Source organism: Neovison vison, chromosome 3, assembly GCF_020171115.1.
Source record: "Neovison vison isolate M4711 chromosome 3, ASM_NN_V1, whole genome shotgun sequence".
NCBI classification, from domain to species: domain Eukaryota; kingdom Metazoa; phylum Chordata; class Mammalia; order Carnivora; family Mustelidae; genus Neogale; species Neogale vison.
The window spans coordinates 148,463,309-148,490,940 of record NC_058093.1 but is presented as its reverse complement, the minus strand read 5'-3'; the positions used below and the strand labels follow the sequence as shown (position 1 = coordinate 148,490,940).

The window sequence follows — 27,632 nt, the reverse complement described above, 5'->3', positions numbered from 1 at the left end:
CATGTGGAAGATGGCTCGGGGTGGTGGTGGCGGGGGGCGGTGGTGACGATGACATCACTTCCGCCTACATCCCACTGACTATAGCTGGTCTGATGCTCCCACAACCACCAGACACAAGCATGATGGAAAGTAGTGCTTGGCTGTGTAATTAGGCAGAGGCGGGACTGGTGAACAACCCAATCACTGGCTCACCCAAGGCCTCGTGGGACATCTGGCATTCAGGAGGACTGGCCGACCGACTAGAAAAATGCCAGTGCGAGCCACTGCTTTGATCTTGGTGGCCACTCTGGTGTGGTTCACCTTTGGGGCTCTGGGACAAACTCAGCCCTGGTATATTTCTAAGATCAGGGAGCATGCTGAAAAGTGAGGGCCTCCCTTTGGGGTTGAGATTCACCCTTTGGTGCCAAATAACAACTGAGGTGTCCCCAGACAGATTAAAGACGCTTCCTCATGTTGCTGCTCAACTATGAGTTTACAGTGGCTTCCGTTATCTTCCCCTCTACCTGATGTCATAGCTCTCCTGAAGGAAGTCTTCCCCGTCACCAGAGGGCACGCACACATCTTCATCTCCTGAGCTGGCTTCTGTTGTCCCAGAATCCCTCTCCCAAACATGAACTGCACAGCATAACTGCAGTAGCTAATGCTTACTCAACACCTGCTATGCACCAAGGTTCCTCCCTGGACTTGTTCATTCATTTAATCCTGACAACAACCCTGGGTAGTACGTTCTACTGTCACTCCCATTTTACAGATGGGGCAACTGAGGCCAGGAGAGGCAAAATGACCTGCCCAAGGCCAGACAGCTATGTAAGATACATAAACCACAGAACCAGGTTACAAAACAGTCACCATTTTTAAAAAACTGGACTATTTGTCCTTTCTGTGTCTGAGCTATTAAGAATTCTTTACATATTATGAATACTAACTAGTCCTTATTGGATATAAGATTTGCAAACATTTTCTCCCATTCTGTGGGCTGTCCTTTCATGTTCTTGATGGTGGCCTTTGAAGCTCAAGAGTTTTAAATTTTGATGAAGTCTAAGAGTTGTCTGTTTTTATTTTGTTACCAAAGATTTACTTCTGTATTTTCTTCTAAGGATTGTACAGTCTCTGCTCTTACATTTAATGGCTATGGTCCATTCTGAGTTAATTTTTGTGTATGGTGTGAGCACCTAGCACATGCCAGAAACTGTGCTGGACACGAGAAACCCAAGGGCGATGACGTGCTGTTTTCGCCTCTATGCCCTTATTCAAGAAGCACAACCCCAGACTGCTTTCCCGTTTCAATCTCTCCTTTCAAAATACTACCTGGCTCAAAATGCAACTCCTTGCCAGGAAAACTGGCACAATTCCTTCCCTACTTCCCCCAAACTGTTCTCTCCCTTTTCCGAAAACCCCCAAGTTTGGTTACAGACCTCTTACAAATTTGTCATACAGAACTCTATGTAGCCACTGAGAATCCCTGTGTAAAGGTGCTAGGCCCTCTTCATTTCTACCTCTCACACCATGCTAAAGTAATCCCCAAACAGAAGTTTTAGCAACATCCTGATTAATGCCCCCATCACTGGAATAAACCCAAAAGTGATTCCTTCAAAAGTAACAACATCTAAAAGGAACGGTTTTAACAAAGGCAAATTTCATCGTTTCCAACTCTTTGCATATGACAGCTCATTCCAGATAGCCATTCCCATGTCCTAGCAATGTTAAACTCTCTATCCCAGCCTCTATACCCCACAGGAACATCTCCAAGTGATAGTCTCACCCAGAACCAACACTGAAATACAAGAAGTATTATGTAGTATGTATGCGCATTTATGACTGTGTATGTAAAAGGAAGTGTTTTAACACTAACTCAGTAAAGGCACACACGTGTAAAACAAACAGCTAAAGATATTTTTCAAGATTACCTATCCATCAACTGTTTCAGTCAAATGAATTTGAGATTTGAGTTAAAGAGTACACACTAACAAGGAATCTTAAAAATATAACTGCCTAAAATACAAGGGAGGAAAACTGGAAAATCCCTGAATTCAAGTTTTCTTGTTATGTGCAATGAGTTCAGAATATCTTATAATATATTTCTGAAGAAATGAAATGTCTAAAAGCAAATATAAATGAGATAAAAGACTCTGAATAAGAGGTATTGGTTCAGGGTGGCTCAGTCAGTTAAGCATCTGACTCTTGATTTCATCTCACGTCATGATCTCAGGGTTATGGGATCAAGCCCTGTGCTGGGCTCTGCAGTCAGCGGGGTGTCTGCTTGGGATTCTCTCTCTTCCGCTGTCTCTCCTCCACCATTTGCTTGAAGACTGTGCATGAGCTCCCTCTTTCTCCAAAATAAATAAATAAATAAACCTTAAGAGTTATTGGTTCAAAAGGTTAGGTCAAATGGCATACTCCAGGGTTAGCAATATTTTAGGATTCCATGCCGAGGATAAGCCATCAAGACTTGATCAAAACAAATTTCAATCACATGGTGCTTGCTCTTTAGGAAGTTAGAATTTAAGACAGCAAAGTATTAGATCAAGTAGAGGTCGAACAACCTGTTTTATGTGTACTGAACTAAAGGAAAGAATACTACAACTATCCTTTGAACAAGAAAGCAGCAATTTAAACATTTTTTTAAAGCCATTGCTATACCCACTGTGGGGCTCAAACTCATGACCTTGAGATCAAGTCACATGCCCCACCAACTGAGCCGGCCAGGTGCCCCAGAAAAGAAGCAGTTCTGACATAAAGATCATGCACAAATTAATGAGAAAATATATAATTCAGCTTAAAAATTACACATGTCCCCTGAATGTGAGAAACTATCTTTTTTGACTAGGGAAACAATCAAACCACTCAAATTTAATGTCTTACAGATATAATTTAGATCTGAAACTCTGTAGTTTCGGATGCCTGCAAGAGCAGTGGAGGTGTGGACACGGAGCTTCATCCTCATCAATTAATTGGTTAATATTTAGCCTACTTTTTTCAGCCCAAGACAGAACATACTCATGCCTTCAAAGTACACTCAATCCTACCGAGAGAGAAGAATACCACAGACAAAAAACAAGCATAGGATATGAAGCAGCATATATTTACTTGTTCCTTCTGCGTGTGTGTGCATGGATGTTTGTGCACGTCTGTGTGAGTGTGCTTGTGTGTCTGTGTGTGTAACAGATCATATATTCCACTGGTTCTGAAGTATTTTGGTCTCAAGACCCTTTTATATTCTTGGAAATCTCTGATGCTCTCAAAAAACCTATTTTTATGTCCATAATATGTATTGGTATTTATATTATGAATTAAAACTAAGAACAATTTAAAGCACGAGAATACACTAGTACACGTTCTGTGAGCTGCCAATGAAACGATCACTCACCATGAAGCCTCTGGACAATTCTACTGTTCAGTCATGGGTAAAGGAAAGTAAAAATGAGAACTTAGAGAACCACTGGAATGTGTGTGTGGACACATACACACAGACACATATACAGAAGTTAGTAACGTGGGCGCCTGGGTGGCTCAGTTAAGCCGCTGCCTTCGGCTCAGGTCAGGATCCCAGGGTCCAGGGATCGAGTCCCGCATCGGGCTCTCTGCTCAGCGGGGAGCCTGCTTCCCTCTCTCTCTCTGCCTGCCTCTCTGTCTACTTGTGATCTCTGTCAAATAAATAAATAAAGTCTTAAAAAAAAAAAGAAGTTAGTAACGTTATACTTGCTTAGCATTCAATGATAAACTCTTAGCTGCTATTTACTTTCTTGCTGATTTTTCTGATTCTGTCTCCATCTTTTTGGCTGCATCTTTTTAGCTTATGTCCTTGCAATTACTGTTTAAAATTAGATGGCAGAGTCAGTCCTTTAGAAAGGTTCCCAGGTTGGTTGATGATCAAAGGACAATATAAGGGGTACCTGGGTGGCTCAGTGGGTTAAAACCTCTGCCTTCGGCTCAGGGCATGATCTCAGTGTCCTGGGATCGAGCCCTGCATCGGGCTCTCTGCTCGGCAAGGAGCCTGCTTCCTCCTCCCTCTCTCTTCCTGCCTCTCTGCCTACTTGTGATATCTCTCTGTCAAATAAATAAGTAATTTTTTTTTTTAAAAGGACATTATAATTTGGTTCCTTATGGTTCTACCTAGAATAAGACTTAGATTCCTCTCATCCTAAATACTTGCCAAGATGATTGTCAGAAATTAGGGGAAAAAAGCTTAGAGGACACTGTAACAATATTCGTAATTTAAAAACCACAGGTATAGGTTTAAAACACAACTACAGCTCATTTATTATTTTTGTTTCACTTTATATATTCAGGTCTGTTGTACATGATTCAAGTGGCTTTAAAAAAAAAAAAGATGCGGAAAGATTCTCCTTTAGCAATTCTCCCCTGCTCTAGTCACTGAATTCACTTTTAGGAAACCCTAAAGACAGCAAAGTGCAGTCACGTGGCTGGATGGACCCCACGTACTTTCCCAGACGTCTTTACCGCCCCTGGAGAGGCTGCAGAAACAGCTCTCCCTCTCGGTGCTCAGCATTCTCTCCCCCAAAGAGGACTTGAGTGCAGTGTTTGTTTTATTTCCCCTTCAGCAGCCAGTCCCCTCATTATCTAGAACTTGGTGGAAGGCTTCAGGTCTCCCTTGAGCAGTCCCACCAAACAAGGCCGTACTGAAGGATGAACACTCATGCTTTTTTAACTTGCTATTTGTTTTCTCTGTTGTTACTCAACGGACTTGTGAATTACACAGTACAATGAGGATAAGTGTTTTCTTAATAAACTCAGAGAGCTCCAGGAAGACGGAGAGTACTCTGTGTATTACAGTGAGAAGAACACATGATTATTTTTGAGCGCTTATTCAAACCCATCTGATCCCGGTGGGAAAGGACAGTCATGGCTTGGATAGAAGTGACCTCTTATGCTGTCAGGGACCCACTGCAGCATTCCAACCCTTTCCTTTCCATCTTTTACAAATATGTGGTCTACTGCATGAGTCTAGAACACAGAGTTTTATGTGGCTGTTGGCAGAGATGTTTAATTAAGATTTCCAGGGAGGGGAAAAAAGGGAGAAACATTTTGTTTTCCCAGTTAATGACCAATTTCAAAGAGAATGACAGTGGGAACATGGTTTCAAATACACAGATCACTTACAGTGTTTTGCACTGTGGGAATGACAAGGGAACACGCTCAGTTATGATTAAAGAAAACACACAGCAGCACTGACTTCTCTCGTCCCCACATGGCTAAGTGGCAGGAAGGACCCCGCTGCCATCACCACTAATGAATCAGGGCGACCTACCCTCTGCAATGAACTCTGAGGAAAGGCGGCAAAATTCGAGTTCATTAGCCCATCTGGGGTCTGTTGTGATTCATAAAGTCTCTCACACACAAATGTTAAAATAAGGACTGTCCAGATTCTACGTAGAATTTTCTGTGTATTCTATGAACCAGATACTTTAAAAAATTCATTTTTACCTCGTGAAAATGTAATGCAAGAACAAGTCAGCAACTTAAAAACTATCAGGTTCAATAGCAGAACTGGTGTGTCTGTTAGGGGCTTAACCTGTCCTTTCATTGCCTAATCACTTTTATGGCTGGCGGATACCATTAAATATGATCCATTTTCTCAAAGACACAGTGATTTTCTGGTCTCCGCTTACAGGAGAAAGCTGCTAGCGCACCCTCAACACTAAACACATTCAACACATTTTTGTGGAAGAAATGACACAGGAGTGCTATGTAAGCAAACGGTAATTATATAAAAATAACAAAACATTTACAGAGGAATTGAAGGGTTTTTTTTTTTTCTTTTCTTTTTTTGGAGAGGGAAGGGTAGAGGGAGAGAATTTTACGCAGGCTCCAGCCACAGCACGGAGCCTGATGCACGGCTCGATTTCACAACACCGAGATCATGACCTGTCCTGAAATCAAGAGTTGGATGCTTAACAGACTGAGCCACCCAGGCATCCCTGAATTCAAGTTCTTTTTTTTTTTTTTTTTAAGATTTTATTTATTTATTTGACAGAGAGAGAGATCACAAGCAGGCGGAGAGTCAGGCAGAGAGAGAGAGAGAGAAGCAGGCTCCCGCCAAGCAGAGCCCGATGCGGGGCTCGATCCCAGGACACTGAGATCATGACCTGAGCCGAAGGCAGTGGCTTAATCCATTGAGCCACCCAGGCGCCCCCCTGAATTCAAGTTCTTAATAAACGCAATCCCCATGGCCACTCGGAGGCCCCAACTGAGGTTTTCAAGGAATGATTAGGAAGAAATATTTTTCTTATAACAAGTTCCGGCTCGGATAGAAGTGAGCTATTATGCTAATTTTTGGAAAAAGTTGAGAATATTCAGTTAGCAGGAAAATAATCAAAGATACTTTTTTTTTTTTTTTTTTTTTTGGTAAAAGAGAAGTCCTTTGGAATTACAAACTTAATACCTTCATGGGAATGACAGGTCATCACATCACATGCATACACGAAATAACTAAAAGGGAAGAAAAACAGCACGAGTCGGGCCGCGGCTGCACCCAGCCATCTCTGTTTATCAGCGACCGCTATCGGGACTGGGGGCCGTTCCCACAGTCTCGTATCAGCACAGCCATTTAGAAATGAAATAAACCACAGGAAACAGAACAAGTCGCCGGCTGTCTGGTATGCATCACCACTTCAAACTCCGAACTTAAAAATTCTCTCATGAAGTTCTTAAGTATCAACCCACTGAGAGTTGTTGTCCTTGTTAGAACTCGATGGACTACTTCTGTGGTCTGTGACAAGATAACTTTTAGCATCCTCATCCGAGCCATGTTCCAAAATGTAAGGAAGGTCACGGACAGTGGCACTGCCCTGAAGGCACTCCTAATATTCTCCTTCCTGTTATTCTAGAACGCTCATGCCTGTGCCGCTCCCATTCCACTCTGCTGTCATTCTCTGAGGTGAGGTGGGAATAAACTCTTTATCTGTAAAGTGGATGAAACCATGGCAACACACGAGTGCCGTCCCCGCGGACCGCGGCTCACAGGACCAGTGTGGTGCACTGAGCTGAGCGGAGCCATTGAAGAGTGTCTCTCCCTGGAACGGAGAACTGGGGCTTCCAGACTGGTCAGGTGGCTAACGGTACGACACTCCCAGGGCGAGAGGAAGGCTGGAGTGGCTATTTTAGGTCCAAGTCAACACATAGGGAAATCTGGCCAATCGAGAATAATAGCTCAAGAGTAAAGCGGAAGCAAAGGAATCAGAGCCTAGAAACTGAAGAGCCTCAAAAAGACAGGATGTTCTTGAATCCAAAGGCTTCTCAAGTTCAGGTTCTGGCTCTCTGTGAAATCCAGCCCCTGTACCTCCGCCCCTCGACTTCAGTGACAAACCGCTGCATGTTTTCTGTGAAACCGCTCCTTTTGCTTCCATGTAACTAGTTTGAGTGGGTTTCTTGCCTGAGGTAACAAGGGTCCTAATTATTAACAGTCACTGGCTTAGGGTTGATTTTCTTTAACCACTTGTTAATAATCACTTAAAAGTTTTCCCCTTGATGTGAGACAGCACTCCTTTATCTGCATATTAGAGGCACCAAGATCATAGTCAGACCTTGAGAACAGAGATCGTTACTTATGAGCCTAACAATGAAAGGAAAACTCGTTACTGACAATGTAAGGTTAACTACTTACGTAATCTGGTAGAGGAACATCGTTGGCACTCAGGGACCCTCTCAAGGACTGTGTGGCTTGTTCCAGAACTTTGTTGTGTTTTTTAGACAGCAAGGAAAACAAACTGAAGGAAACAAAAAACAAAAAAAGAGAGAAATAAGTGTCTCCTTTTCTGGGTTTTATACGGTATTACAGTTCTGCAGAATGTCATATTCTAAAATACACATGTATGATTTTTTTTTCTTCATGCCTGTGTTAACAGCAGGATCAATGATACCATCGATATAACAAAAAAATAAAGTGAGGAGAATGTTTAAATTACAGGGATTCAAAAGAATAAAAAAAAAAGTTTGACAACTTAAAATACTACTGCAAACATAGGAGAATTTTCCAGTATCGAGGAAAGAATAGTGGACAGAGATTCAGACAGACTGAGGGGCACTGGGCTTCCTGAGTCACTCTGAGGGCAAGCTATGACTAGCCCCTTGGACGTGTACCTCAATTTCCTCATCCTTCAAAGAAGCGTGTTGGATTAAATTATTTCTCTAGGATAAGAGAGTCAATCACTTTCTATCACAGCTTTATCTTCTTATTTCTTAAAATAATGACTTTAAATATATGTATTATAAGATTTCCACTTCTGGTCATGATGGACTAAGCGGCCCCAAATTAACCTTCCTGCTATTAATACCTTAAAAAATGGACAAAAGATATGAAATGACTTTTCAGCTGGTGTACAACATCTGCAGTGCAGGACTGGGATCCCTAGAAGAGAGTAACTGCCTAAAGAACGTTCCAGACTGGGACCCAGGGAGTGCACAGCAGCATCATGGCGAGCTGAAAAGCCAGAGGGGTCGGGGCTCGGGGCTGTGTGGCAGGTGGAATCTGTAGGCAGATTATTCGACTGGGGAGAACTCCAAGAGGGAGATCCAGAAACCTGCTCAAGAGTCTTCTCCACTTGAGGTTCAGTTTTGTTTTACCTGCCGAGGTTAAAAGTAAACCTTACACTTTCTGCTCACACCCACTGCCATGACACACAGGTAGCTACTATGTACCAGCACTTTATTGTCTGTGGTCCCAGAAATGTTAAAGGTGGCAAGGCTATACATACACATGCATCTTTTTTATTTCACCCAATGTGTACTGTTCCGTACTTCACACTTTTTTCATTGAACAATATAGTCCTTGATCCATTCAATAAATGTTGAGGGCCAGGAATGGACATATAAGCATATGGATATACTATAATTTATTTATCTTTAGCCCATTATTAATCAAACATTGCAATGTTTCCAGTATTTTTTTTTTTAAAAAAAACAGCACTGTGATGAACACCCTTGTATATAATTTTTTGGCATATTGAAGTGCGACTATGTACAGGATAAATTCCTTGAAGTAAAATTGCCAAGTAAAAGAACAACGGAATAGGACAGTGAACTGCATTAGCCGTATACATTTCAAATATACAAATTATTTTGTAAATGATGAAAATAAAAGGCAAAAATTTGTTGGGGTTGTGTACAAAGCGTATTCACATGGAAATGCATAAAGAAAAAAATTACTAAGGCTCTTTTAATTTGTTAGCAGCACATTTGAGGAATAAAGGGAATTTCAGGAGCTTTTTTGAGGCCAAAGGAACTTGGACGGTCAGTTCTTGCACAGGGCATGGCAAGTCTCAGAGGCATGAACTGATGCCCAAACAAAAAGGGAAAGCACTAAAAATGCTTGGAAGAAGTACGCTTCTTGGTATTAGAAGAAGGGGTGCAAGTGAAGACAGACAGCGGCCTTTGTTGAGTTTACAAAATACCAGCAACCTGCGGTTCTGTCTGCGTCCCCACAGCGTCCCTTCAGAGGACAGCAGAGGTAATCCATGGTCCCTTCCATCAAAATTGAAGAGAATTCTTTTTTGTTTTTAAGATTTTTCTTTACTTGACAGATCAGAAGTAGTCAGAGAGGCAGGCAGAGAGGAGGAAGCAGGCTCCCTGCTGAGCAGACAGCCTGATACGGGGCTCGATCCCAGGACCCTGAGATCATGACCTGAGCCGAAGGCAGCGGCTTAACCCACTGAGCCACCCAGGCGCCCCTGAAGAGAATTCTTAAACAAGTTGTAGGAATCAAAGCAAAAAGGATCTGAAATTGTTTCCTTAGGAGAAGAAAGGCTAGTTTTGTTTATTTTCAAAGAGAATACTAACAATCCGCTTTCTTTGTTAGAAGACGACAAAACAAGGAAGTAAGACTCAGTTCTAACGTAAGCTCTTTCATTTGGGTATAACAGAAAATCTGACTGGTGAGGGCCGAAAATGTTGACTGGTCCACCTCAAGGAGCTGTGGCTACTGCTCCCAGCTGTTCCTAAGAAAGCTGGTGTGGGAACAGCTGATTTGAGGCCACTTCAAGTTTCCTATCACGAATGAGAAACAGCATTCACACTTGACTTCAAGCTGTTATTCTCCTACAACTTAATAGGCTTTTCCCTCAGGTCTTAAAGCTAAAGAGCTCTATATATATATATATATATATATATATATATATATATATATATATTAAACATTCTAATTTGGTTCACATTTAACTTTTTTTTTAAAGATTTTATTTAGTTATTTGTCAGAGAGAGAGCACAAGCAGGCAGAGCGGCAGGCAGAGGCAGAGGGAGAAGCAGGCTCCCGGCTGAGCAAGGAGCCCTATGCAGGACTTGATCCCAGGAACCCGAGATCATGGCCTGAGCCGAAGGTAGCGGCTTGACCCACTGAGCCACCCAGGCGTCCCCACATTTAACTTTTTAAGGCAAAAGGATCAGAATGTATATGAGATGTGGCTTGTAAATTGCTGGGAAAAGTAACTTCTGGTGAAAACTTTGCAATCAAACTACAAGCCCCCTTAGCTTACTGCCAGTTAGAGCGAATGGTAGAGATGTATGGTGTTTGCGTGTAAAGGGGTAATTCTGAGCAAAACTGGCTTTCAAGTGTACTATTCACTCAGGATATCACTGCCAGAGTCCTTGTTTTTTAATCTTAGAAAAAGACTAGATTTTTCTTTTATACAAGTATGTTCACTACAAATTGGTTTAACAATGAAAAACTGAAAATCAGAACGCTGACGAACAGCATGGGTTAATACTGCGGGCGAGTCCTGTAAGGAAACCTACAGAGCAATGGAAAGTTATCCGAGGCTCTGTGCAACAATAAGGATAAAGCTCCAAAACAAGGGTATTTTACATGCAAGGATTCTAGTGGAAGAATGCGGCCAAAGTAGTATTATTTACATAGTGTATTAAAAATGCAAAAATGATATTACCGATCTTCTACAGATAAAACATGAAATAATAAACCATATGGAAATGATAAATACTATATTTAAGACAGCCATTCTTCACTGAGAAAGGGAAGGAAATGGGATCAGAGAGGAAAAAAAAATAAGGGATTTAGCTCTCTCTCTCTCTGAATCTTTCTCTCATTCTCTCTCTAAAATGTTGTTTTTGTTATGCTGGATATATACATAGGGGATTGCTGTATTACTCTACCTCTTTGATATATGCCTGAAATATTATATACATTTTTAAAAAATGGAATAAAAAGAATACACTAACCTGAAGAAAACAGAGCCCCTGCGAACAGCCAGCATTTCAGAAAGGAGCATGAGCATAGACTCTGCATGGTTAGTCCTACATGAAATACGCTCAGAAAACCACCAGCTGCTTTTGGAAAGGGCTGCCGTTCAGGGCTCACAGGCAGCAGCAGGAGACGAGGCCCAAACTGAGATGGTTTAGGACGGACTATGAAGGACCACTTAGGGCACACTGCAAGCCCTGGACTTGACTCAACATGGAGAAGCAGCTAAAGGAACATTAGTCTTACAAAATGACAAAAGAGACACATCCCTTGCTCCCAAGGAGCTGAAATCTAAGGTGGTAAGAAAAAGAAAATCCTGTAATTCCAAAATCGGAGGACACCGTGGGTTTCCAGAGTGCGCTGAGGGAACACAGAGGAAGGCTCGGTACCTGTCACAGGAAATCTTCCCTGTGGCCTCGGAGGTCAGGGGCTTGCTGGTGGGGAGCCATACGGGGCAGGGAGAGTATGGAACTCAGAAGGGGAAACGGTGTGCCCAGGGGCTCAGAGAGGCTCAAGCGAAGGAGTCCCATGGCTGAATGATGTGAGTCCACGGGGTGAGGGCGACAAGAGAGGAAGCACAGCAAGACAGCGACGCGCCTGTTACAAAAACCATGTTACGAGGTTTGCATCTCCATTCAAGTCACTGAGGCAGGCAGTAAGTCAAACATTTACCAAGAACCTATGATGTACGGGGCAATGTGCACAATGCCCGGGAGACAGTGACAAGCAAGGGCAGCGCGGTGTTTGTACTGCCCTCCTGGAGGGGTGGCTGGTTGGGGAGGACAAACGTACACAGAAGGTTCTACTGTCCGAGCAGGGAGGGCCGGTGGGACACAGATGAGGCTGCCCAGCTGCCCCTGGAGACAGGAACAGGACGGCATGGCTGGAGGAGACGCCTAAGCTGGATCTGAAGGAACTGTCAGGGGTGAGCCAAGCAAGTGAGGCAAAGGTAGAGGTCATCTGTGCAGAGAAAGGAGCACAAGGGAGGACAGAGATATTTGAGCACTGTCGGCATAGGCAACAGGATGGCACATGCGTTCACCAAATGTTACATTTGTGGCGGAGCACACCATCAATGCTGGGCCAGCAATGGGGCCAGTTTATGAGGTGTCTCTCATGTCTTGCTTAGATCTTGGACTTTATCCTGAAAGCTGAGGTTTTTGTTGCGGTGGTTGTTGTTTTTTTGTTTTGTTTTTTAAGATTTATTTATTTCTTTGAGAGAGAGAGCGGGATGGGCAGAGGGAGACAATCTCCAGCAGACTCCCCGCTGAGTGCAGAGCCCATGAGATCATGACCTGAGCCGAAACCAAGAACCAGATGCTTGACTGAGCCACCCAGGTGCCCCTTGAAAGCCAGAGGTGTTTTATGACAGCAGGAGACACGAAAGCAAAGCTGCTGTGTCTGGTGTTCAGGCGGGGAGTGTGGGGCAAGAGAGGGACAGGAAGCAATCAGTCCTTGTTCATGTGTGTCCTCGGTCTCTCCCCAGTGCGCTCTCATCCCATGGAGGTGATCCAGTTCCTGCCACAGAACCTCATGGCTCTAGGAAGCCACATCTGAAAAATACAGGCCCAAGCAGAGAGGCACAAGCACATCACTGCTGTGTTTGTTTCAGAAAGATCTCTCCCCGCCTCAAGAAAAGGATGACAGGGAAACAACTGCTGAAGCAGAAAGATCCTTTAGGTAACTAACCTCATGGCTCAAAATAAGAGAGCAGGAGGTAACCAAGCTAAGGCAGTACGAGCCACTAGGAAGGCAGAGAGACAACAGAAACAGTGACAAAAGGGAGTCCCGTGTGACTCCAAAGTTCCCAACTGGGAAACAGCAGCTGGCTGAGAATGTGACCGAATGTGCTGGGAAGAGAAGAGCGTCAGAGAAGGCAAAGGGCCCAGGAAGCCCACGGCTGTGTCCCAGCAGCAGGAGCGACTAGGACACACATGCATGGCTCGCTGCTCATCAAACCATCAGGTGAGGCCAGTGCTATCATTATCCATCCTGTGTTTGGTTTTTAGGGAGGATAATCAAAGCAGAGAGGAGTTAAGTACTTTGCTTAAGGCACAGGGCTACTAAGTGGTGGGGTCAGGAGTCAAGTTCAGGGGCAGGCCAAGTTCCAGAATCTGGGCTCTTAATGATTGTGCCACAAAAGCCAGAGATGCGCAGGAATATCCAGATGGTAAGAAATACCCAGCAGGCAGTTCAGAAATATGAAGCTGGTGCTCTGGGAGAGAGCAGAGAACTTTTGAGGGTTATGGGCATTAGCGGCCATCACACAAGTACACGTGACCACCCAAGGATAATGTGTCAAGTGAGAAAAAAAGAACAAGGTCAGGATTCCGGGAAACACCAAGACTAAAAAAGGGAAACAGCAAAGGGGCCTTAGAAAAATAGAAGTGGAAGAACAAAAAGTGAAAGACATTTTGGAAGCCAAGAGAATAGTCTCAAGGGGAGAGTGGTCATCACTGTCAACAGGTAAAGAAGGATTAAAGAAAAAAAAAAAAGAAAGAAACAAAATTACTGGATTTGGCTCAAGGAAAGAAAACAATGATGACCTTACCAAAACCTTTCTTGGAGTGGAGGTGGAGGAGGAGGCTGAAGGGAACCCCCGTGGTTGAGAGAGAAGCCTGATGTGGGGAAGTGGGCAGTGGGGGGGCAAAGAGCTAGAGTAAGACCCTGAAGAGGAAGCAAGACAGAAGTGTTACTTCCTAGGAGGTGGAAAGGGGGCTCCCTCCCAGAGAATGCAGACCTTCCCTACGACAGCCTTGCCCCCCTCACAACTTGTAGTCACCTTCCCTCATCATGGCGGTCCCCAGAGAGACAAGGAGCACCTCAACTCCACAGAAGAATGGGAAGTTAGGAAACTGAGGTACAGAGTTGACAGTGCATCTGAGGTTAAAGTTACACAAGGTAGTGAACTCAAAGTTCTTGACAAAGCCTAAAGAGCTATTTTAAAATGTCAAGATAGACAAAATATTATTAAAGTTAATAAGAGCAAAGCTGCAGACAGAAACCAAATCTCCTTTAATGCCAAGCCTGAGACTTTCTCCTCTGAAGGCAGAAACTCCTTCTTCATGCAGGAAGCCTTCCTTTCCCCTCCCTGCGCATCTGAATATACTCATCCCTCAAGGCCCAAGTGCGTGCTGCCCATTCCATCCCATCTGCGAAGGATCTGACTAACCTGTGCTCACCTTCCATCTGAACTACACTAACTTCATGCCTCAACTAACACTTCCATATAGTCTCACACTGTGCTTACCTTGTTTTTAATCAGCTTTATTGAGGAATCATCAACATAGACTCCAATTATCCAATTTTAAGTATATTTGATGAGGTTTGAAAAACTGAAACATTCATGGGCCTCATCACCATAACTGTGATGTAGAACGTTTCCATTCCCACGGGACGCTCCCTGTAGCCCTCTGCAGTCAATCCCCCGCTCCACCCCGGGCAACCGCCAACCACAGAGCTGTTTCCTGTCACTGCGGTTCTACCGTTTCTAGATTTCAGGTAAATGGGATCATACCATGTGTACTCTTTTTGGGTCTGGTTTCTATCACTTTAGTGTTTTGCCCACGTTGTTTGGTGTATCTGGAATTCATTCCTTTTAACTGCCAAGTAGCTTTCCGTTGCTTGAACAAACTTCAATTCGTTTATTTATTTATTAGTTGATGGACCTTTGGGTTGTCTCCCTTTCTGAGCCATTAAGAATAAAGCTGCTATAAACATTCTTGCAAGTTTCTTTGTGAACAAACGTCTCCAATTTCTCTTGAATAAACATCACGATATTTGTTTAACCCCGTAAGAAGCGGCCCACCTGTCCTATATATTTGCTGGCACTTGCTAAGCCAGTCGTCTTAGCGTTGGCACTTCCTGGGGGCGTGAAGATTTCGCTGTAGTTTTAGCTTGCGTTCCCCTAACCAACTTTCCTGGGCTCCTAGTTCTGTTTGCGGCAGTGCGTATTCAAACCTTGTGCCCATGTAAAACAATGGGCGGTTTCCTTCTTCTTCCTGAGTTTGTAAGAATTCTTTATAATATTCTAGATATAAGTCCTTTATCAGGTATTGTTTTGTAAATAATCTCTCCCAGACCGGCAGAGGGGGAGGAGGGTGGGCGGAGAGGTCTTTCTTTTCATTTTCTTGACGGTGCCCTTTGAAGCGCAAAATTTTAGAATCTGAGGGAGTCCAATTCATCAACTTTTAAAGAAAGATCTGTGTTTTTTGTGTCCTAAGAAACCTTTGCTTAACCCAAGATCCCAAAGATTTTCTCCCATGATTTGATGTATATGGTTTATAGTTTTAAGTCTCCTATTTAAGGTCTGTGCTCCATTTGGATGTAAAAGTCAAGGTTTACGTTCTCCCGCTGGTTTTTTGCATATGAATATTTCACTGTTCCGGTGCCATTACTTGATAAGACTATTCCTTCCCCCTTAAATTACCTTGACGAGCTTGTCAAAACTTCATTGACCATATATGAATGAGTCTATTTCTGGACTCTATTTCATTCCACTGGTCTATAAATTTATTGCCTACCAATAATATCACACTGCCCTGATTGCATTAGCTATAATTTATAGTACATCTTGAAATCAGGTAGTGTGAGTTCTCCATAAGTTTTCTTTGTCAAAATTGCTTTTGGGTATTCTAGGATTTTTACATAGCCACATAAAATTTTGGAATCAATTTGTCAATTTCTACCAAAGAACCCGGTGGGATTTTGATTAGGACTGTGTTAAATGTATAGGTAAATTCTAGGATTGTAACAATACTGTCTCTGACCCATGAACATGGGATCATCTTGTTTATTTAGGTCTTTAATTTTTTAAAAAATATTTTATTATTTGACAAAGACAGACACAGCGAGAAAGGGAATACAAGAAGGGGGAGTAGGAGAGGCTAAGCAGGAAGCCTGATGCGGGGCTGGATCCCAGGACCCTGGGATCATGACCTGAGCCCAAGGCAGACGATTAATGACTGAGCTACTCAGGTGCCCCTGAAGTCTTTAATTTAAAAAAAAAATGTTTAATTAAAAAATTTTATTATTGAAGTACAGGTGACACACTGATATATTAATTTCAGGTGTGCAACATAGGGATTTGACCGGTCTTTTAAAATTTCTTTCAGCAATGTTTTAATTTTCAGTGTACCCATTTTGCATGTATTTTAGTTATGGTTTTTCCTAAGTTCTTTCATATTTTTATGCTACCATAAACAGTATTGCTTTAAATTTTGATTTCTGATTGCCACATAAATATCAGAATACAATTACTGTTATATACTGACCTCTGTATCCTATGACCTTGCTAAACTTATCTCTTTCAATTTTTTTGCAGATTAGGATTTTTTTTTTTAACATATGACCATGTTTTATGTGAATAAAGCCAGCTTTAAGTGTTCTTTTCCGATCTGAATTTCCAAAATTTCTTTTTCTGTCACTGTACTGCCAAAGACTTTTAGTATAATGTTAAATAAATGTGAGAGTGGATATCCTTGCCATTTTCTTGACCCTAGGAAAGAATATATTCAGGGCTTTAGCTATAAATTGTCCATAGATGCCCTTTATCATGTTGAGGAAATCCCCTCTATTCCTTGTTAACTGATTTAAAAAAAAATATCAGGAATAGATGCTGATATTATTAAAGTTTTTTATTTATTATTATTATTATTATTTTAAAGCTCTTTCTGTACCTACTAAGATGATCATATGGTTTTCTTCTTAAGTCTTTTAAATATAGTGTATTGGCTGATTGATCACAGAATGCTGAGGCAACCTCACCTTCCTAGGATGGATCCCACTAGTTATCCTTTTCTGTGCTGAGGAGAAATAGTAAGAACGATGGTAGCTGTCACTTACTGAGAACATGCTCTGACTCTATGCGGAGCACCTTACTTACCTTTCATAATTATTAACTAAATTAATATACAACAGCTTAAGGGGGGTACTAATACTTTCATGACATTACACAAAGGAAACTAAGGCATTAGAGAGGTAAATTAACTTGCCAAGGATTATACTTCTCATGAATGGAAGAGCTAGAATTTATACCTTGGTAATCTGACTTTCAGTTCCACACTCATAACCGCCTTATTATCTCTCATCAGGAGATTTGTTTAACTGATTATGGTTGACAATTCTTTTCCTAACCTTCATGATTCACTGCTACTCCCCTCTTTTAAGAATAGAACCAACCACTCTCCTGAAAAAAAGTGACTTCATGACACAAGGCTGAGTCAGTTACAGTACCCCTTCCCTGGATCACAAAGATAGGTCACTGGACATATGCTCTAAGCTGCGCCAGATGGAAACTTTCCCTAAGACTTTTTCTACCTAGGAACGGTGACCAAGACTGCTTTCCCCTGGGTGAGAAGACTGCAGAGATGTGAATCTGGATGTGTCTACGGCCACGATTTAGCTTCAAGGAGAAAACCCACACGCAAGGAGAGAGAATGAACTTATGCTGAAGCAGTGAAAGAGAAAGACACAGAGAAGGAGGCAGAGGAACTACTCTGGGGGTGCTCACTCCTCAGTTCAGGTCTCTGGAACCTCACCTCTGGACCCCCTACATCTGCATTTCTTTTGTGAGCTATTCTCCACTGAGCATCTCTTAAGACAAACCTCCATCTTCACACATGCTGGGGTCCGGTGTGGCTTACTCCTTCATCTGAACATATCTGTTCAAATGTCATCTCATCTGGTTTCTGACTCTTTATACAAATACCTAACTTTTTATGGCCAAGACATTACCCCCCCCCCCATATTTTACTACATTAGAAAAACAAATATTTTCTCTCACTGACCTAGAAATACAATCAACTTACACATCTAGTTTTCCTGGAGTAATCCTCCAATATTTTTCATATGTGTTCAAAACTAGTTGACAGCAAAGCTGAGAGGGGCTGCTGCCAGACCGGACTTGGGGTATAAGAGGAGAAGAGTCAAGGATATCATCAAAGTTTTTACCCTAAGCAAATGGAATGATGAGTACATCATTTACTGAAAAAGGAAAAACTTCATAGGGAATAAGGTTCTACGGAGATCACCAAAGGTTCCCTCTTGGATATGGTAAGTGTGAGATGCCTATTTGTTACCCAGGTGGGAGCTTCAGGTAGACATTCTGGCTCAGGAAAGGGATTCTAGTTAAAGATATGCATTTGGGAACTGAAACATGAAACTGGAATTCAAACCCATTGCAATGGATGAGAAAAGTCAGTATTGAATACAGAGAGAAAAAAGAGAGACCAAGAAAGGCTCAAAACCAAGCTAGAAGTGAAGGAAGACTAGATGCTACGTATTTATACTCTGGAACTCTGGAAATAGAAGTACCAGGTATTAAAAAGTGGGATACAGATGAGGCCAGAGACAGTAAGAGAGACTGAGTATCTGTATTTAAAAAGTCAGACTTTCAGTTCCCCTCTCCTCCCCTGCTCAGCCCAATGAATGCCTTCCTTTTTGCTGCCAGAAAAAGAGAAGTGTTCACCCTTGAAAGGATGAAGCAGAAAGTGGGTTCTGACATATAAGGCAAACTAAGGATGAGTGTGCTGTCCCAAAAGAGGGTGGCTACGTAAGAGTCTAGAGATCAAACACCGAAACCTCTGCCTTCAGCAACAACCACCCTTGCCCCGGCTACGTCTGTACATTCAGGGGAAATACCGAGGATTATTCTCAGGAGAAACTGAGAAGTATAATAAAAATACTCCACAGATACAGTCACGGAGGGGAGGGGGTGGTCCTCAAGAAACCCAGCCCAGCTAGAATAGTGTTAAGGAAGCCACCAGTCAACCAAGTCCAAACCGAGCACACAGAACTTCTGATCACTTCTTTAGTACCTCACTTTTAGATATGAACTCACCGAAGATCACCAGAGACAGCCACGAAAATGACAAGGAAGAAAGAAAAAAGGAACCAAATGAAACCAAGATAATGCCGGGAGAAGCTGAGAACTCCCCAAATGTTACCATTACTAAACTAAAGGAGGGAAGTAAACACGTCAGCTGGGAAACAAGGAGGAGGTGGTATCAAAAGGAATATCAGACAACAAAAAAGAACTCTTGGAAAGTGTAAGTATGATAGCAGAAATGAAAACTTCAACAAAAGAGCTGGAAAATAAATCTGAACTTTCCCAGAAAGTGGGGCAGAAAAGACAAAGAGATGGCAAGCAACAGAAAAATGACCAAGAAATGGTCCACAAAATTTAGCAGAGGATATTTTAAGACCACAAAGAATATGGAAGAAGGAAAAAGTGGACATTATTAAAGAATTATTTCAAGGAAACTTTTCAAAGCTGGAATATATGCCTTTCCCAAAAGAGCCCACCAAGAATCCAGAAAATAGGTTAAAAAAAAAGAAGAAGAAAAAAAAAGAAATCGTGCCCCTCCTCCGCCCCCACATGATAGCATATGAATGGAATTTTAAAACACTGAAGACAAAAGAAGGTCCTAGAAACCAAGAGAGAGAAAGAAGAGGGAGGGCCATACACAAGCTGTCAAGAATTGCTATGGCATTAGACATCTTGACGGCTACATCAAACGCAGAATGAAAATGACTCAAAGGGAGAATTTCGATACTTTTTTTTTTTTTTAAAGATTGTGTTTATTTATTTGACAGACAGAGATGACAAGTAGGCAGAGAAGCAGGCAGAGAGAGAGAGAGAGGAGGAAGCAGGTTCCCCGCCGAACAGGGAGCGCGATTTGGGACTCGATCCCAGGACCCTGAGATCATGACCTGAGCCAAAGGCAGAGGCTCAACCCACTGAGCCACCCAGGTGCCCCCCTGATACATTTTTATTCTAAAGGTTAAAATAAAGATATTTTCAGACAAATTTTCTAAGAAAGTAAATAGCATATACTATATGGACCATCGGTGAATAGTATCTCGTTACAACAATATAAGCACCAGCCACTGATCTAACCGGAAAGTATGTGCACTTGTAGTGGGAGAATGGGAGAACATGCCCACAGCGTGCGTGCGTGTGTGCATGTGTGCGTGTATGGGTGCGTGCGTGCGTGTCCAGCTGCAGGGGAGTCTAAGGAGACGACTACTACTTTTGCAATATTAGTCTGTTCACATAAAATGTTTTTCCAGTTCTCTGCTTCCCATGAAGAATCCTTCTATTTACTCAGAGAAAGTCGAGCAGGCCAATGATTGCCAACAAGAGCCAGGGAGCCTGTCGAAGACAGACCAAGTTGGAGGTGAGGGAGACGGGAACAAGAGTTGGATGGCTCTACTAAACGTGGGAAAAACCGGAGGAGCTAAACACCTTTGGCAAAATAAAAACTCATCGAAGTCTATAAAGATTATTACTCATCTTATGAAATATGTCCCCTTGTACTTAGAGAATATGATATAATTAGAAACTTCCCAGGTTTTTCCTCTCAAACGATCTATTATTTGTTTTAATACGCTGCTTCATGCCCAATTGCTAAACTTATATGTATGTTTTATGATACATACAATACATTATGTGTGTTGTAAACATGGGGTTTTCTCCCGAAATACTAAGTTCATTTATAGGCCTTGATTACAGATATTTTTTACAGTGTTCTGCATATAACAGGGTCTAAAATATGCTTGCTACTAATGATTTGTCTTTCTTCTCTTTCTCTTCTGCCTTTCTTACTCCAATAAAAGAAACTGCAAAGACATCAGTATTTCTACCTTACAAAACCGGAAACATGAGACCTTTATTTTTAGTAAAAAAAAAAAAAAAAAAAAATCTTATTTTTAAGGATCTAAAATTAAAATGAAGGAGATGGTTAACTACATAATTATCTTCACTAAGAACACTGACATTTATAAAAGAAGCAAGGTCAGGGGAGAATAAACTGCCCATTCACATTTAATTGACTTAATAACCATAAACATTACTTTACATATATAATAAATAGCTTAAAACTCACTTCTATCCAGGACAAGTGCTAAAATGACATTGATTTTATAGCATGTAAGGCAGAGGACAAAATAGGACACCTCAGTACCAATAAATAGCTACCTGACTGTGAAGGAAGTATCATGAAAATGCAAATGTTTAATGGACTACCAGTATGGACAGCAATGGATGGAAACTTGGGTCCATCCTCACACTTGATCAGCTCGAATCGATATTGCTCCATATTTCAACACTCTAAGAAAAATTCAGTAATTCATCCTCTAGAAAAACCCTGAAGGTAAAAGCAAAAGATACAAAGATATGCATTCATAAAACCTAGTAAGGAAAGTTCCCACCAAAAGGGCACACACTGTACAACTGTGTAACCAAAAATTATATGTATAACCAGAAATAGCTAGTCATGCAACACAGCAAGGGAACTGACTAAACGATGGGTCTTATTAAAAAAATGCTGACGGGCACCTGGGTGGCTCGGTTGTTAAGCATCTGCCTTCGGCTCAGGTCATGATCCCAGGATTCTGGGATTGAGCCCGGCACTGGACACTCTGCTCAGCAGAAAGCCTGCTTCTCCCTCTCCCACTCGCCCTGCTTGGGTTCCCTCTCTCTCGCTATGTCTCTCTCTCTGTCAAATAAATAAGTAAAATCTTTAAAAATAAATAAATAAGTAAAAAATTTTAAAAAAATAAAAAATTAAATAAAAAAAATTAAAATTAGGGAATTGAATTTCTACTGGTTATGGTAACAAAATGAAGTTATTAAGGGAAAACTGAAAGGTAATTAACAACTTTAAAAATCATGCTACATGAATTATTACAGGTATAAATATTTTGAAAGTAATGGATAAACTACATGATCTGTCAATACATAACCTGGTACCTACATTATGAAAAATGTGAGTGGGTGAAATAAGAGATTCCATCTTTAGGTTAAAGTCAATTTTATTTTTTTACAAATGTGTTCATGTGTAAGTTTTTAGCTTTAAAGTCATTCAGTGGAAAAATGTCATAATGCAAAAGGTTTGTTTTCTAAAGTAGATTTTTCCAATTTTGATTAAACTTGGTTAGACATGCTACTTAGTAAGAATGACCTAATTAAAAATTCTGTAATTTGATTTATCTCAAAGGAAAAACTTTATCCCTAATTTTAACTGGATATTATACTTAAAAATGGATACTTAACTGGATACTATACTTAAAAATGATATTCTTATATAAACTTAAGTATAAGGAAAGACCCAAAGTATGTTTTAATTAGTACACATTCTAAAGATAACAAACTTATTAGAAGTTTTATGGTATTTTATGGTATTTTCAGGTGTATTATGTAACAAACAAACTGACTTCCTGACTGGAAAGAGCTTAGGTTGTCTTTCTCAGTTACTTTCTTCGTCCCTTGAGAAAACTGCATGCCGAGCAGACAGCAAACCCATCCACTTAAAACAAAAAAAACAAATTCTGTAGCACAATGTCACTACTTTATGGCAACAGTTAGGACTGAAATAATATTTAATGACAAAATTCATCTCGAAAGTGGGATTATCCCCTAGTGAACACAAGAGGAGTCAGGACAGTTTAGAAGTTACTATCACAAGTTGGAAGGCACTTCCTAAGTAGAAAAAAATTTCCTCTCAGGGGAAGCCTACCAAATCAAGTATGTTTATTGTATGTCAGATTTTACAAAGATAGTCACAGGAAACATGACACTAATCACTGTATTTAGAAAACGCTGCAGAATACCTGCTTTTCTATTATAACACCATTTATCAGGAAGACATTTTCCAGGTGTTGAATCCTTAATAGTGGGGATCCCAACTAGAACTTTGGGATTTCTTTTGCTTAGCTCTTAATCTTAATTTAGCAAATATAATTAGTCTTTGGGAGGGCTATAGGAACAGGAAGTCTTAATTAGAATTACAGGTCTTTACGAGTAAATGCCTTTTCTCAACTTCTGCCAGACTCATTACTAGTAAAAAAATCTTTAGATTTATGAAAACTTTTTACTTCAACTTCCTTTCAACCTTTGTGTACTTAATTACTAATTTATACTTGCTCTATATGCTTTTAATATATATCTTCCTTTATCTTTTGCTTGTATATTTATCCCATTTCTTCTCTGAACATAATTTTAAGGGCACAGATGTCCATTCCTATTCTTTTCAACTCTTCTGCAAGGCCTATTGTGTACACACAGTAAGTTACTCCCCTTCCCCCGCATTCTTTTTAAACAAATCTATCCTGATCAGCCAAATTCTTAAAAAATATGGTTGATGATTGGTGGAAAAATATACTTTCAAGTTCAAGTTTAGAAAGACCTTTTAGAAAAACCAAGAAACCAAATATATATTTATAGTAACTTCATTGGAAACCCACCTCTACACAATGACTCATTCTCAAATACAGGAGCAGCCCCCGCCCCTCCCCTAAAGACATAAGCCCAAACCACAAATAGAGAGAGAAAGATTTCCATGTATGAATCAGTGCCCAATGGAAAGCTATGAACTTTAAGTCAAAGTCTTATTAATCTGATTTAACACAATTCTCAACAAAGCTAAATTATTAGCTTTCCTTAGTTAAAACTTCTAAGTAAAAAATTAATAATAATAATAAAAAAGGAAAAACTTGAGTGTAACCAAAACCATGGAGAAGAGTTCTGACGGTAAAGTAAGAGCAAACTTAGAATTCCACTACGGATTAGCATGATGGTCCGTGTTTCTAGAGACTACTCTGCAGTATCAAGTCTCAAATGTACACAAGGTCTTGCAATTAAAAACTCCAGGAAGATGGCAACTGCGAGCTCTCTTATCTAAAATACTTTTAAATCATTTTAAGGTAGTGTTTTCATGAAACATACTTTTGTTATCTGGAGTATGTAGAACTCCTAATTCCCAGGGACGCTAGATAAATGGGGTATCACTTAATATCGCTTCAATAGCACTTTAAAACCCTGTAATATTTGAAGGCAGAGTCCCTTTCAGCTCTGGGTTAAGTTCAAACAGCAGAGTTACTAGAGTATCAGTCAGAATATTTCTGATATAAAGTTATAATGTGTTTTAATTAAAACATATTTCACAATACAGGACATAAACCAAGTGATCCTCACAAATAATCACTATTAGATGTGCTTTTAGAACACAGCTCTTTCTTATAACTGCCAGTAATTATAGAGGTAGAATTCTATATGGAGTTGTAAAAATATCACCATTTCCAGACAAATTAGAGCGCAAATGAAGTTGGGCATAACCTGATAAGAAATAATCTCCTATTTTAAGAACTGTGGTTAGTATTGAACCACATAAAACCCCCCAATTTTCCTAAGACCCCGACATAAATTCATGCTTTGTGCTCCCTCTGCTGGCTCTACAGCTATAGTTAATCCCATTCTCAAGAGTTTTTTTTGTACAAGGCAATCCCATTACAACACTGAATGGCACTGGTATATTGTATTTGGGATCTCAAAGGTGTAAGCCAGCTCCCTCCTTTAAGCACTGAGGAAAAAACAAAAGAAGAAAAAACAATTTGACCAAAGGTCACTCAGGGTGCTGAGAAACACACTTTGGACTCCTGATCCAGTGGTTCTTCTACTTCATCACGATCTCAGTCAGTGTCTTCATGTACAGCACTATTACTGAACTATACTTTGCTGCAAGCTACCTAAAACGTGGTATCTTTGAGCCACACAGGCTTTCCATTGCCCCATAATTACAACTGATAAAGGCATTTGACCAAAATTCAGTGCAGACACACCAGGCTCAAAGAGTTCCACGATCCTAATTTTCTTGGACAGGCCCCAATTAAAGTCACCTATTGTAAAGGTTCCTAACACACTGAATACTTAAATTTCTCCAGTGTGCTCCTACCATTTGCTTACAGGAAGTCATATGCCACCATATTTGTCTCAGAATACATGGTCACCATAGAGTATGTCTTCATGTTAGTAAAAACCATAAAAGTCATTTTGTTGATAATGGGAAGGGACAGCACCATCTATCCAGTGCCTATTACAAACCAAGGATAGGGCTGGGTCTTTATAGAAATTTTTGCCCTAGGCAATCTGTGAAGAAGGCATTACAGTCCTTGTTTTACAGAGAAGGAAGCTGAGGGAAAGTAACTTGCCCAAGATCTGTTTGATAGCCAAGTCTCTACCACTTCCTTTGTACCTAACTCTTCTGGTAGTTTGTTCATTCTTCAAGCAACAGAGATAGTTACAGTAAACGATGCTCCCTTACCACCCGCACCATCACCACCACCTCCTGCAGAAAAGCAAGCTTTGAGCAAAAGAGATTTTATTAAAAACATGAAGCTGTGAGATTTCTTTTAAAAGGCGAGGGTTAATACTTCATTTTTAACAGAGTAAAGTACATGGCACATACCGCAAATATTCATTAACTTGTAGCCTACATTAGTATTTAATTCCAATTGACTTTTGTGTAATGGATGCATTTAATTATTTGTCATGTAGTCAGTGTGTGGAAAACTGAAAACACTAGCTCTGGTCTGATAACAATACTATTTACACAGACACAAACAGTCTGGGATTAAAGAATTTAATCTGTTCAGACAAAAAGTAAATATTTATTAAGCTAAAATATACAAGTCTATCTTTGTAGGGAAGAGACATTTGTTTCTTGATGAAAGATATAAATTGTTATCTAAATCACTGGCAATTTTATTCAAAGTGAAGTTTAAATTCTGTGTTCCTCCTGAAAACAGAAAACGAAAGACATCGGTGCCTATCCTTGTTCTCTGGGAGGGTTACTTATTTTCACAGAAGGGAATTATGTTAAAGTATTCAAACAGGAAAGTGGTGTTAAAATGGATACAATTCTCAATAACTGACTGGTAACCTATTTGGACAATACAAGGGATGTCTACATTTTAGATATGAGAATGTCGGGGTACCTGCCTGGTTCAGACAGTAGAGTATATATGACTCTTGATCTCAGGGTCTGGGTCTTTAAAAAAAAAAAATTAAAATATTATTAAAAATCACTCTTTTAAAAAGATTTAAAGAAAGAACAAGAAATGAGAAAGTGGCCTACGTTAAATGTAGACTTAAGGAATTTAGTGGAAATGACAAATGAACGTAAATCTTGCATAATAAAAGTAATGTGATAAACCTGTTGCCCGAGGCTCTATAGGAAGCATCATATAATATTTATGGATATTGATTTTTCAACTGAAATGACAGATAAAAAAAGCCCTGTGTTTGATGATCTGAAGAAAGGAATTTAAAATGATTCAGACACACTTGTGTTCAAACACCAGTCCTCACTTACTAGCTATGCTTGGGCATTTGACTTTCCTGCGACTCAGTTTCCTTCCATGAGGACAGCGACTCCTGACTGAGAGGAAGAGAAACACCCTAACTGGGAGTGTGAGGAAAAGGCCACCAGTCTGTGCCAACTGATTATCAGCATGGAGAGATGAGGGCGTGGGGTTACCAGCTATGTCAACTTTCTTTTCTTTTTTTAAGATTTATTTATTTGAGGGGGCGGGGAGGGAGAGCCGAGTAGGAGAGGCAGAAGCAGAGAGAATCTGAAGCAGCCTCTCCACTGAGCATGGAACCTGACGTGGGGCTAGATCTCACAACCCTGAGATTACGATCTGAGCGGAAACCAAGAGTTGGATGCTTAACTGACTACGCCACCCAGGCGTTCCCTAGCTATGACAACTCTTAACTGCTGTATGTTAGCAACGAATTCTGACTTTTTATAAATACGGTGCAAACCAAATACACCAGCTGTCAGGGCTGGGTCTGGACCACCAGCTGCCAATATTAGCTTCCCTTTTAGAATTATGGGAAGTGCTCCATGCCACCCAGAGGAGAAAGCATCTGGACTCAAGGTTGTTCTGGGGTTACACAGATATTCTAAAGCAAAGAGATGTGCCCTGGCAGGAAAAGTCCAGAGCGGAGCTTAAGATGATTTTATGAGAGAAACTCAAAGCAAAAGTGTGTCTCCCTGGCACAACATGGTTTTGATATAGCTAAGAACTATATTTACATTCCAATTTAAAATCTTTTTTATATAAATGTATTTTAATTTAATCACTGATTCCCCACCCAGTAAAGAGAATGTTGTGCCTTGTCCTCTGAACCTCAATAATATAAATCCAAATTTACTCAACATACGAATGTTGACCAGAGATGTATTTCTTTTTTGACCTTTTCAAGAAATGAACTTCTGGTTTTATTGATTTTCTCTTATGGCTTTTTGGTTTTCTATATCACTGAGTTCTGTTCTCTGTCTTTAGTCGCCTTTTTGGGATTTAATTTGCTCTTCTTTTTCTCGTTTCTTAAGATGGAAGCTGGGGTCACTGACTTGAGACTTTTCTTCTTTTCCAACATGCTATAGGCATTTCAGGCTATAAACGTCCCTCTAAATACTGCTTTAGTGGCATTTTGATCTGCTGTATAGAGCCGAAATTACCTTTTTAAATTCCATTCATTTCTTCTTTGATCTATGGGTTATTCAGAAGTATGTTATTTGATTTCCAAATTTGGAGGATTTTCTGTTATTGACTGCTGTTACAATTCCTTCGTGACCAG

General features: G+C 40.7%; 1 protein-coding gene across 1 annotated transcript in view; it reads right to left on the bottom strand.

Moving 5' to 3' along the window:
• The window catches only part of DYM (dymeclin), a 337,031-nt gene that overhangs the window by 99,361 nt on the left and 210,038 nt on the right, over window positions 1-27,632 (bottom strand). Inside the window, exon 14 of the mRNA XM_044243021.1 lies at window positions 7,625-7,727. Coding sequence (XP_044098956.1) covers window positions 7,625-7,727 — 103 coding nt within the window. The remainder of the gene's footprint in view (window positions 1-7,624; window positions 7,728-27,632) is intronic.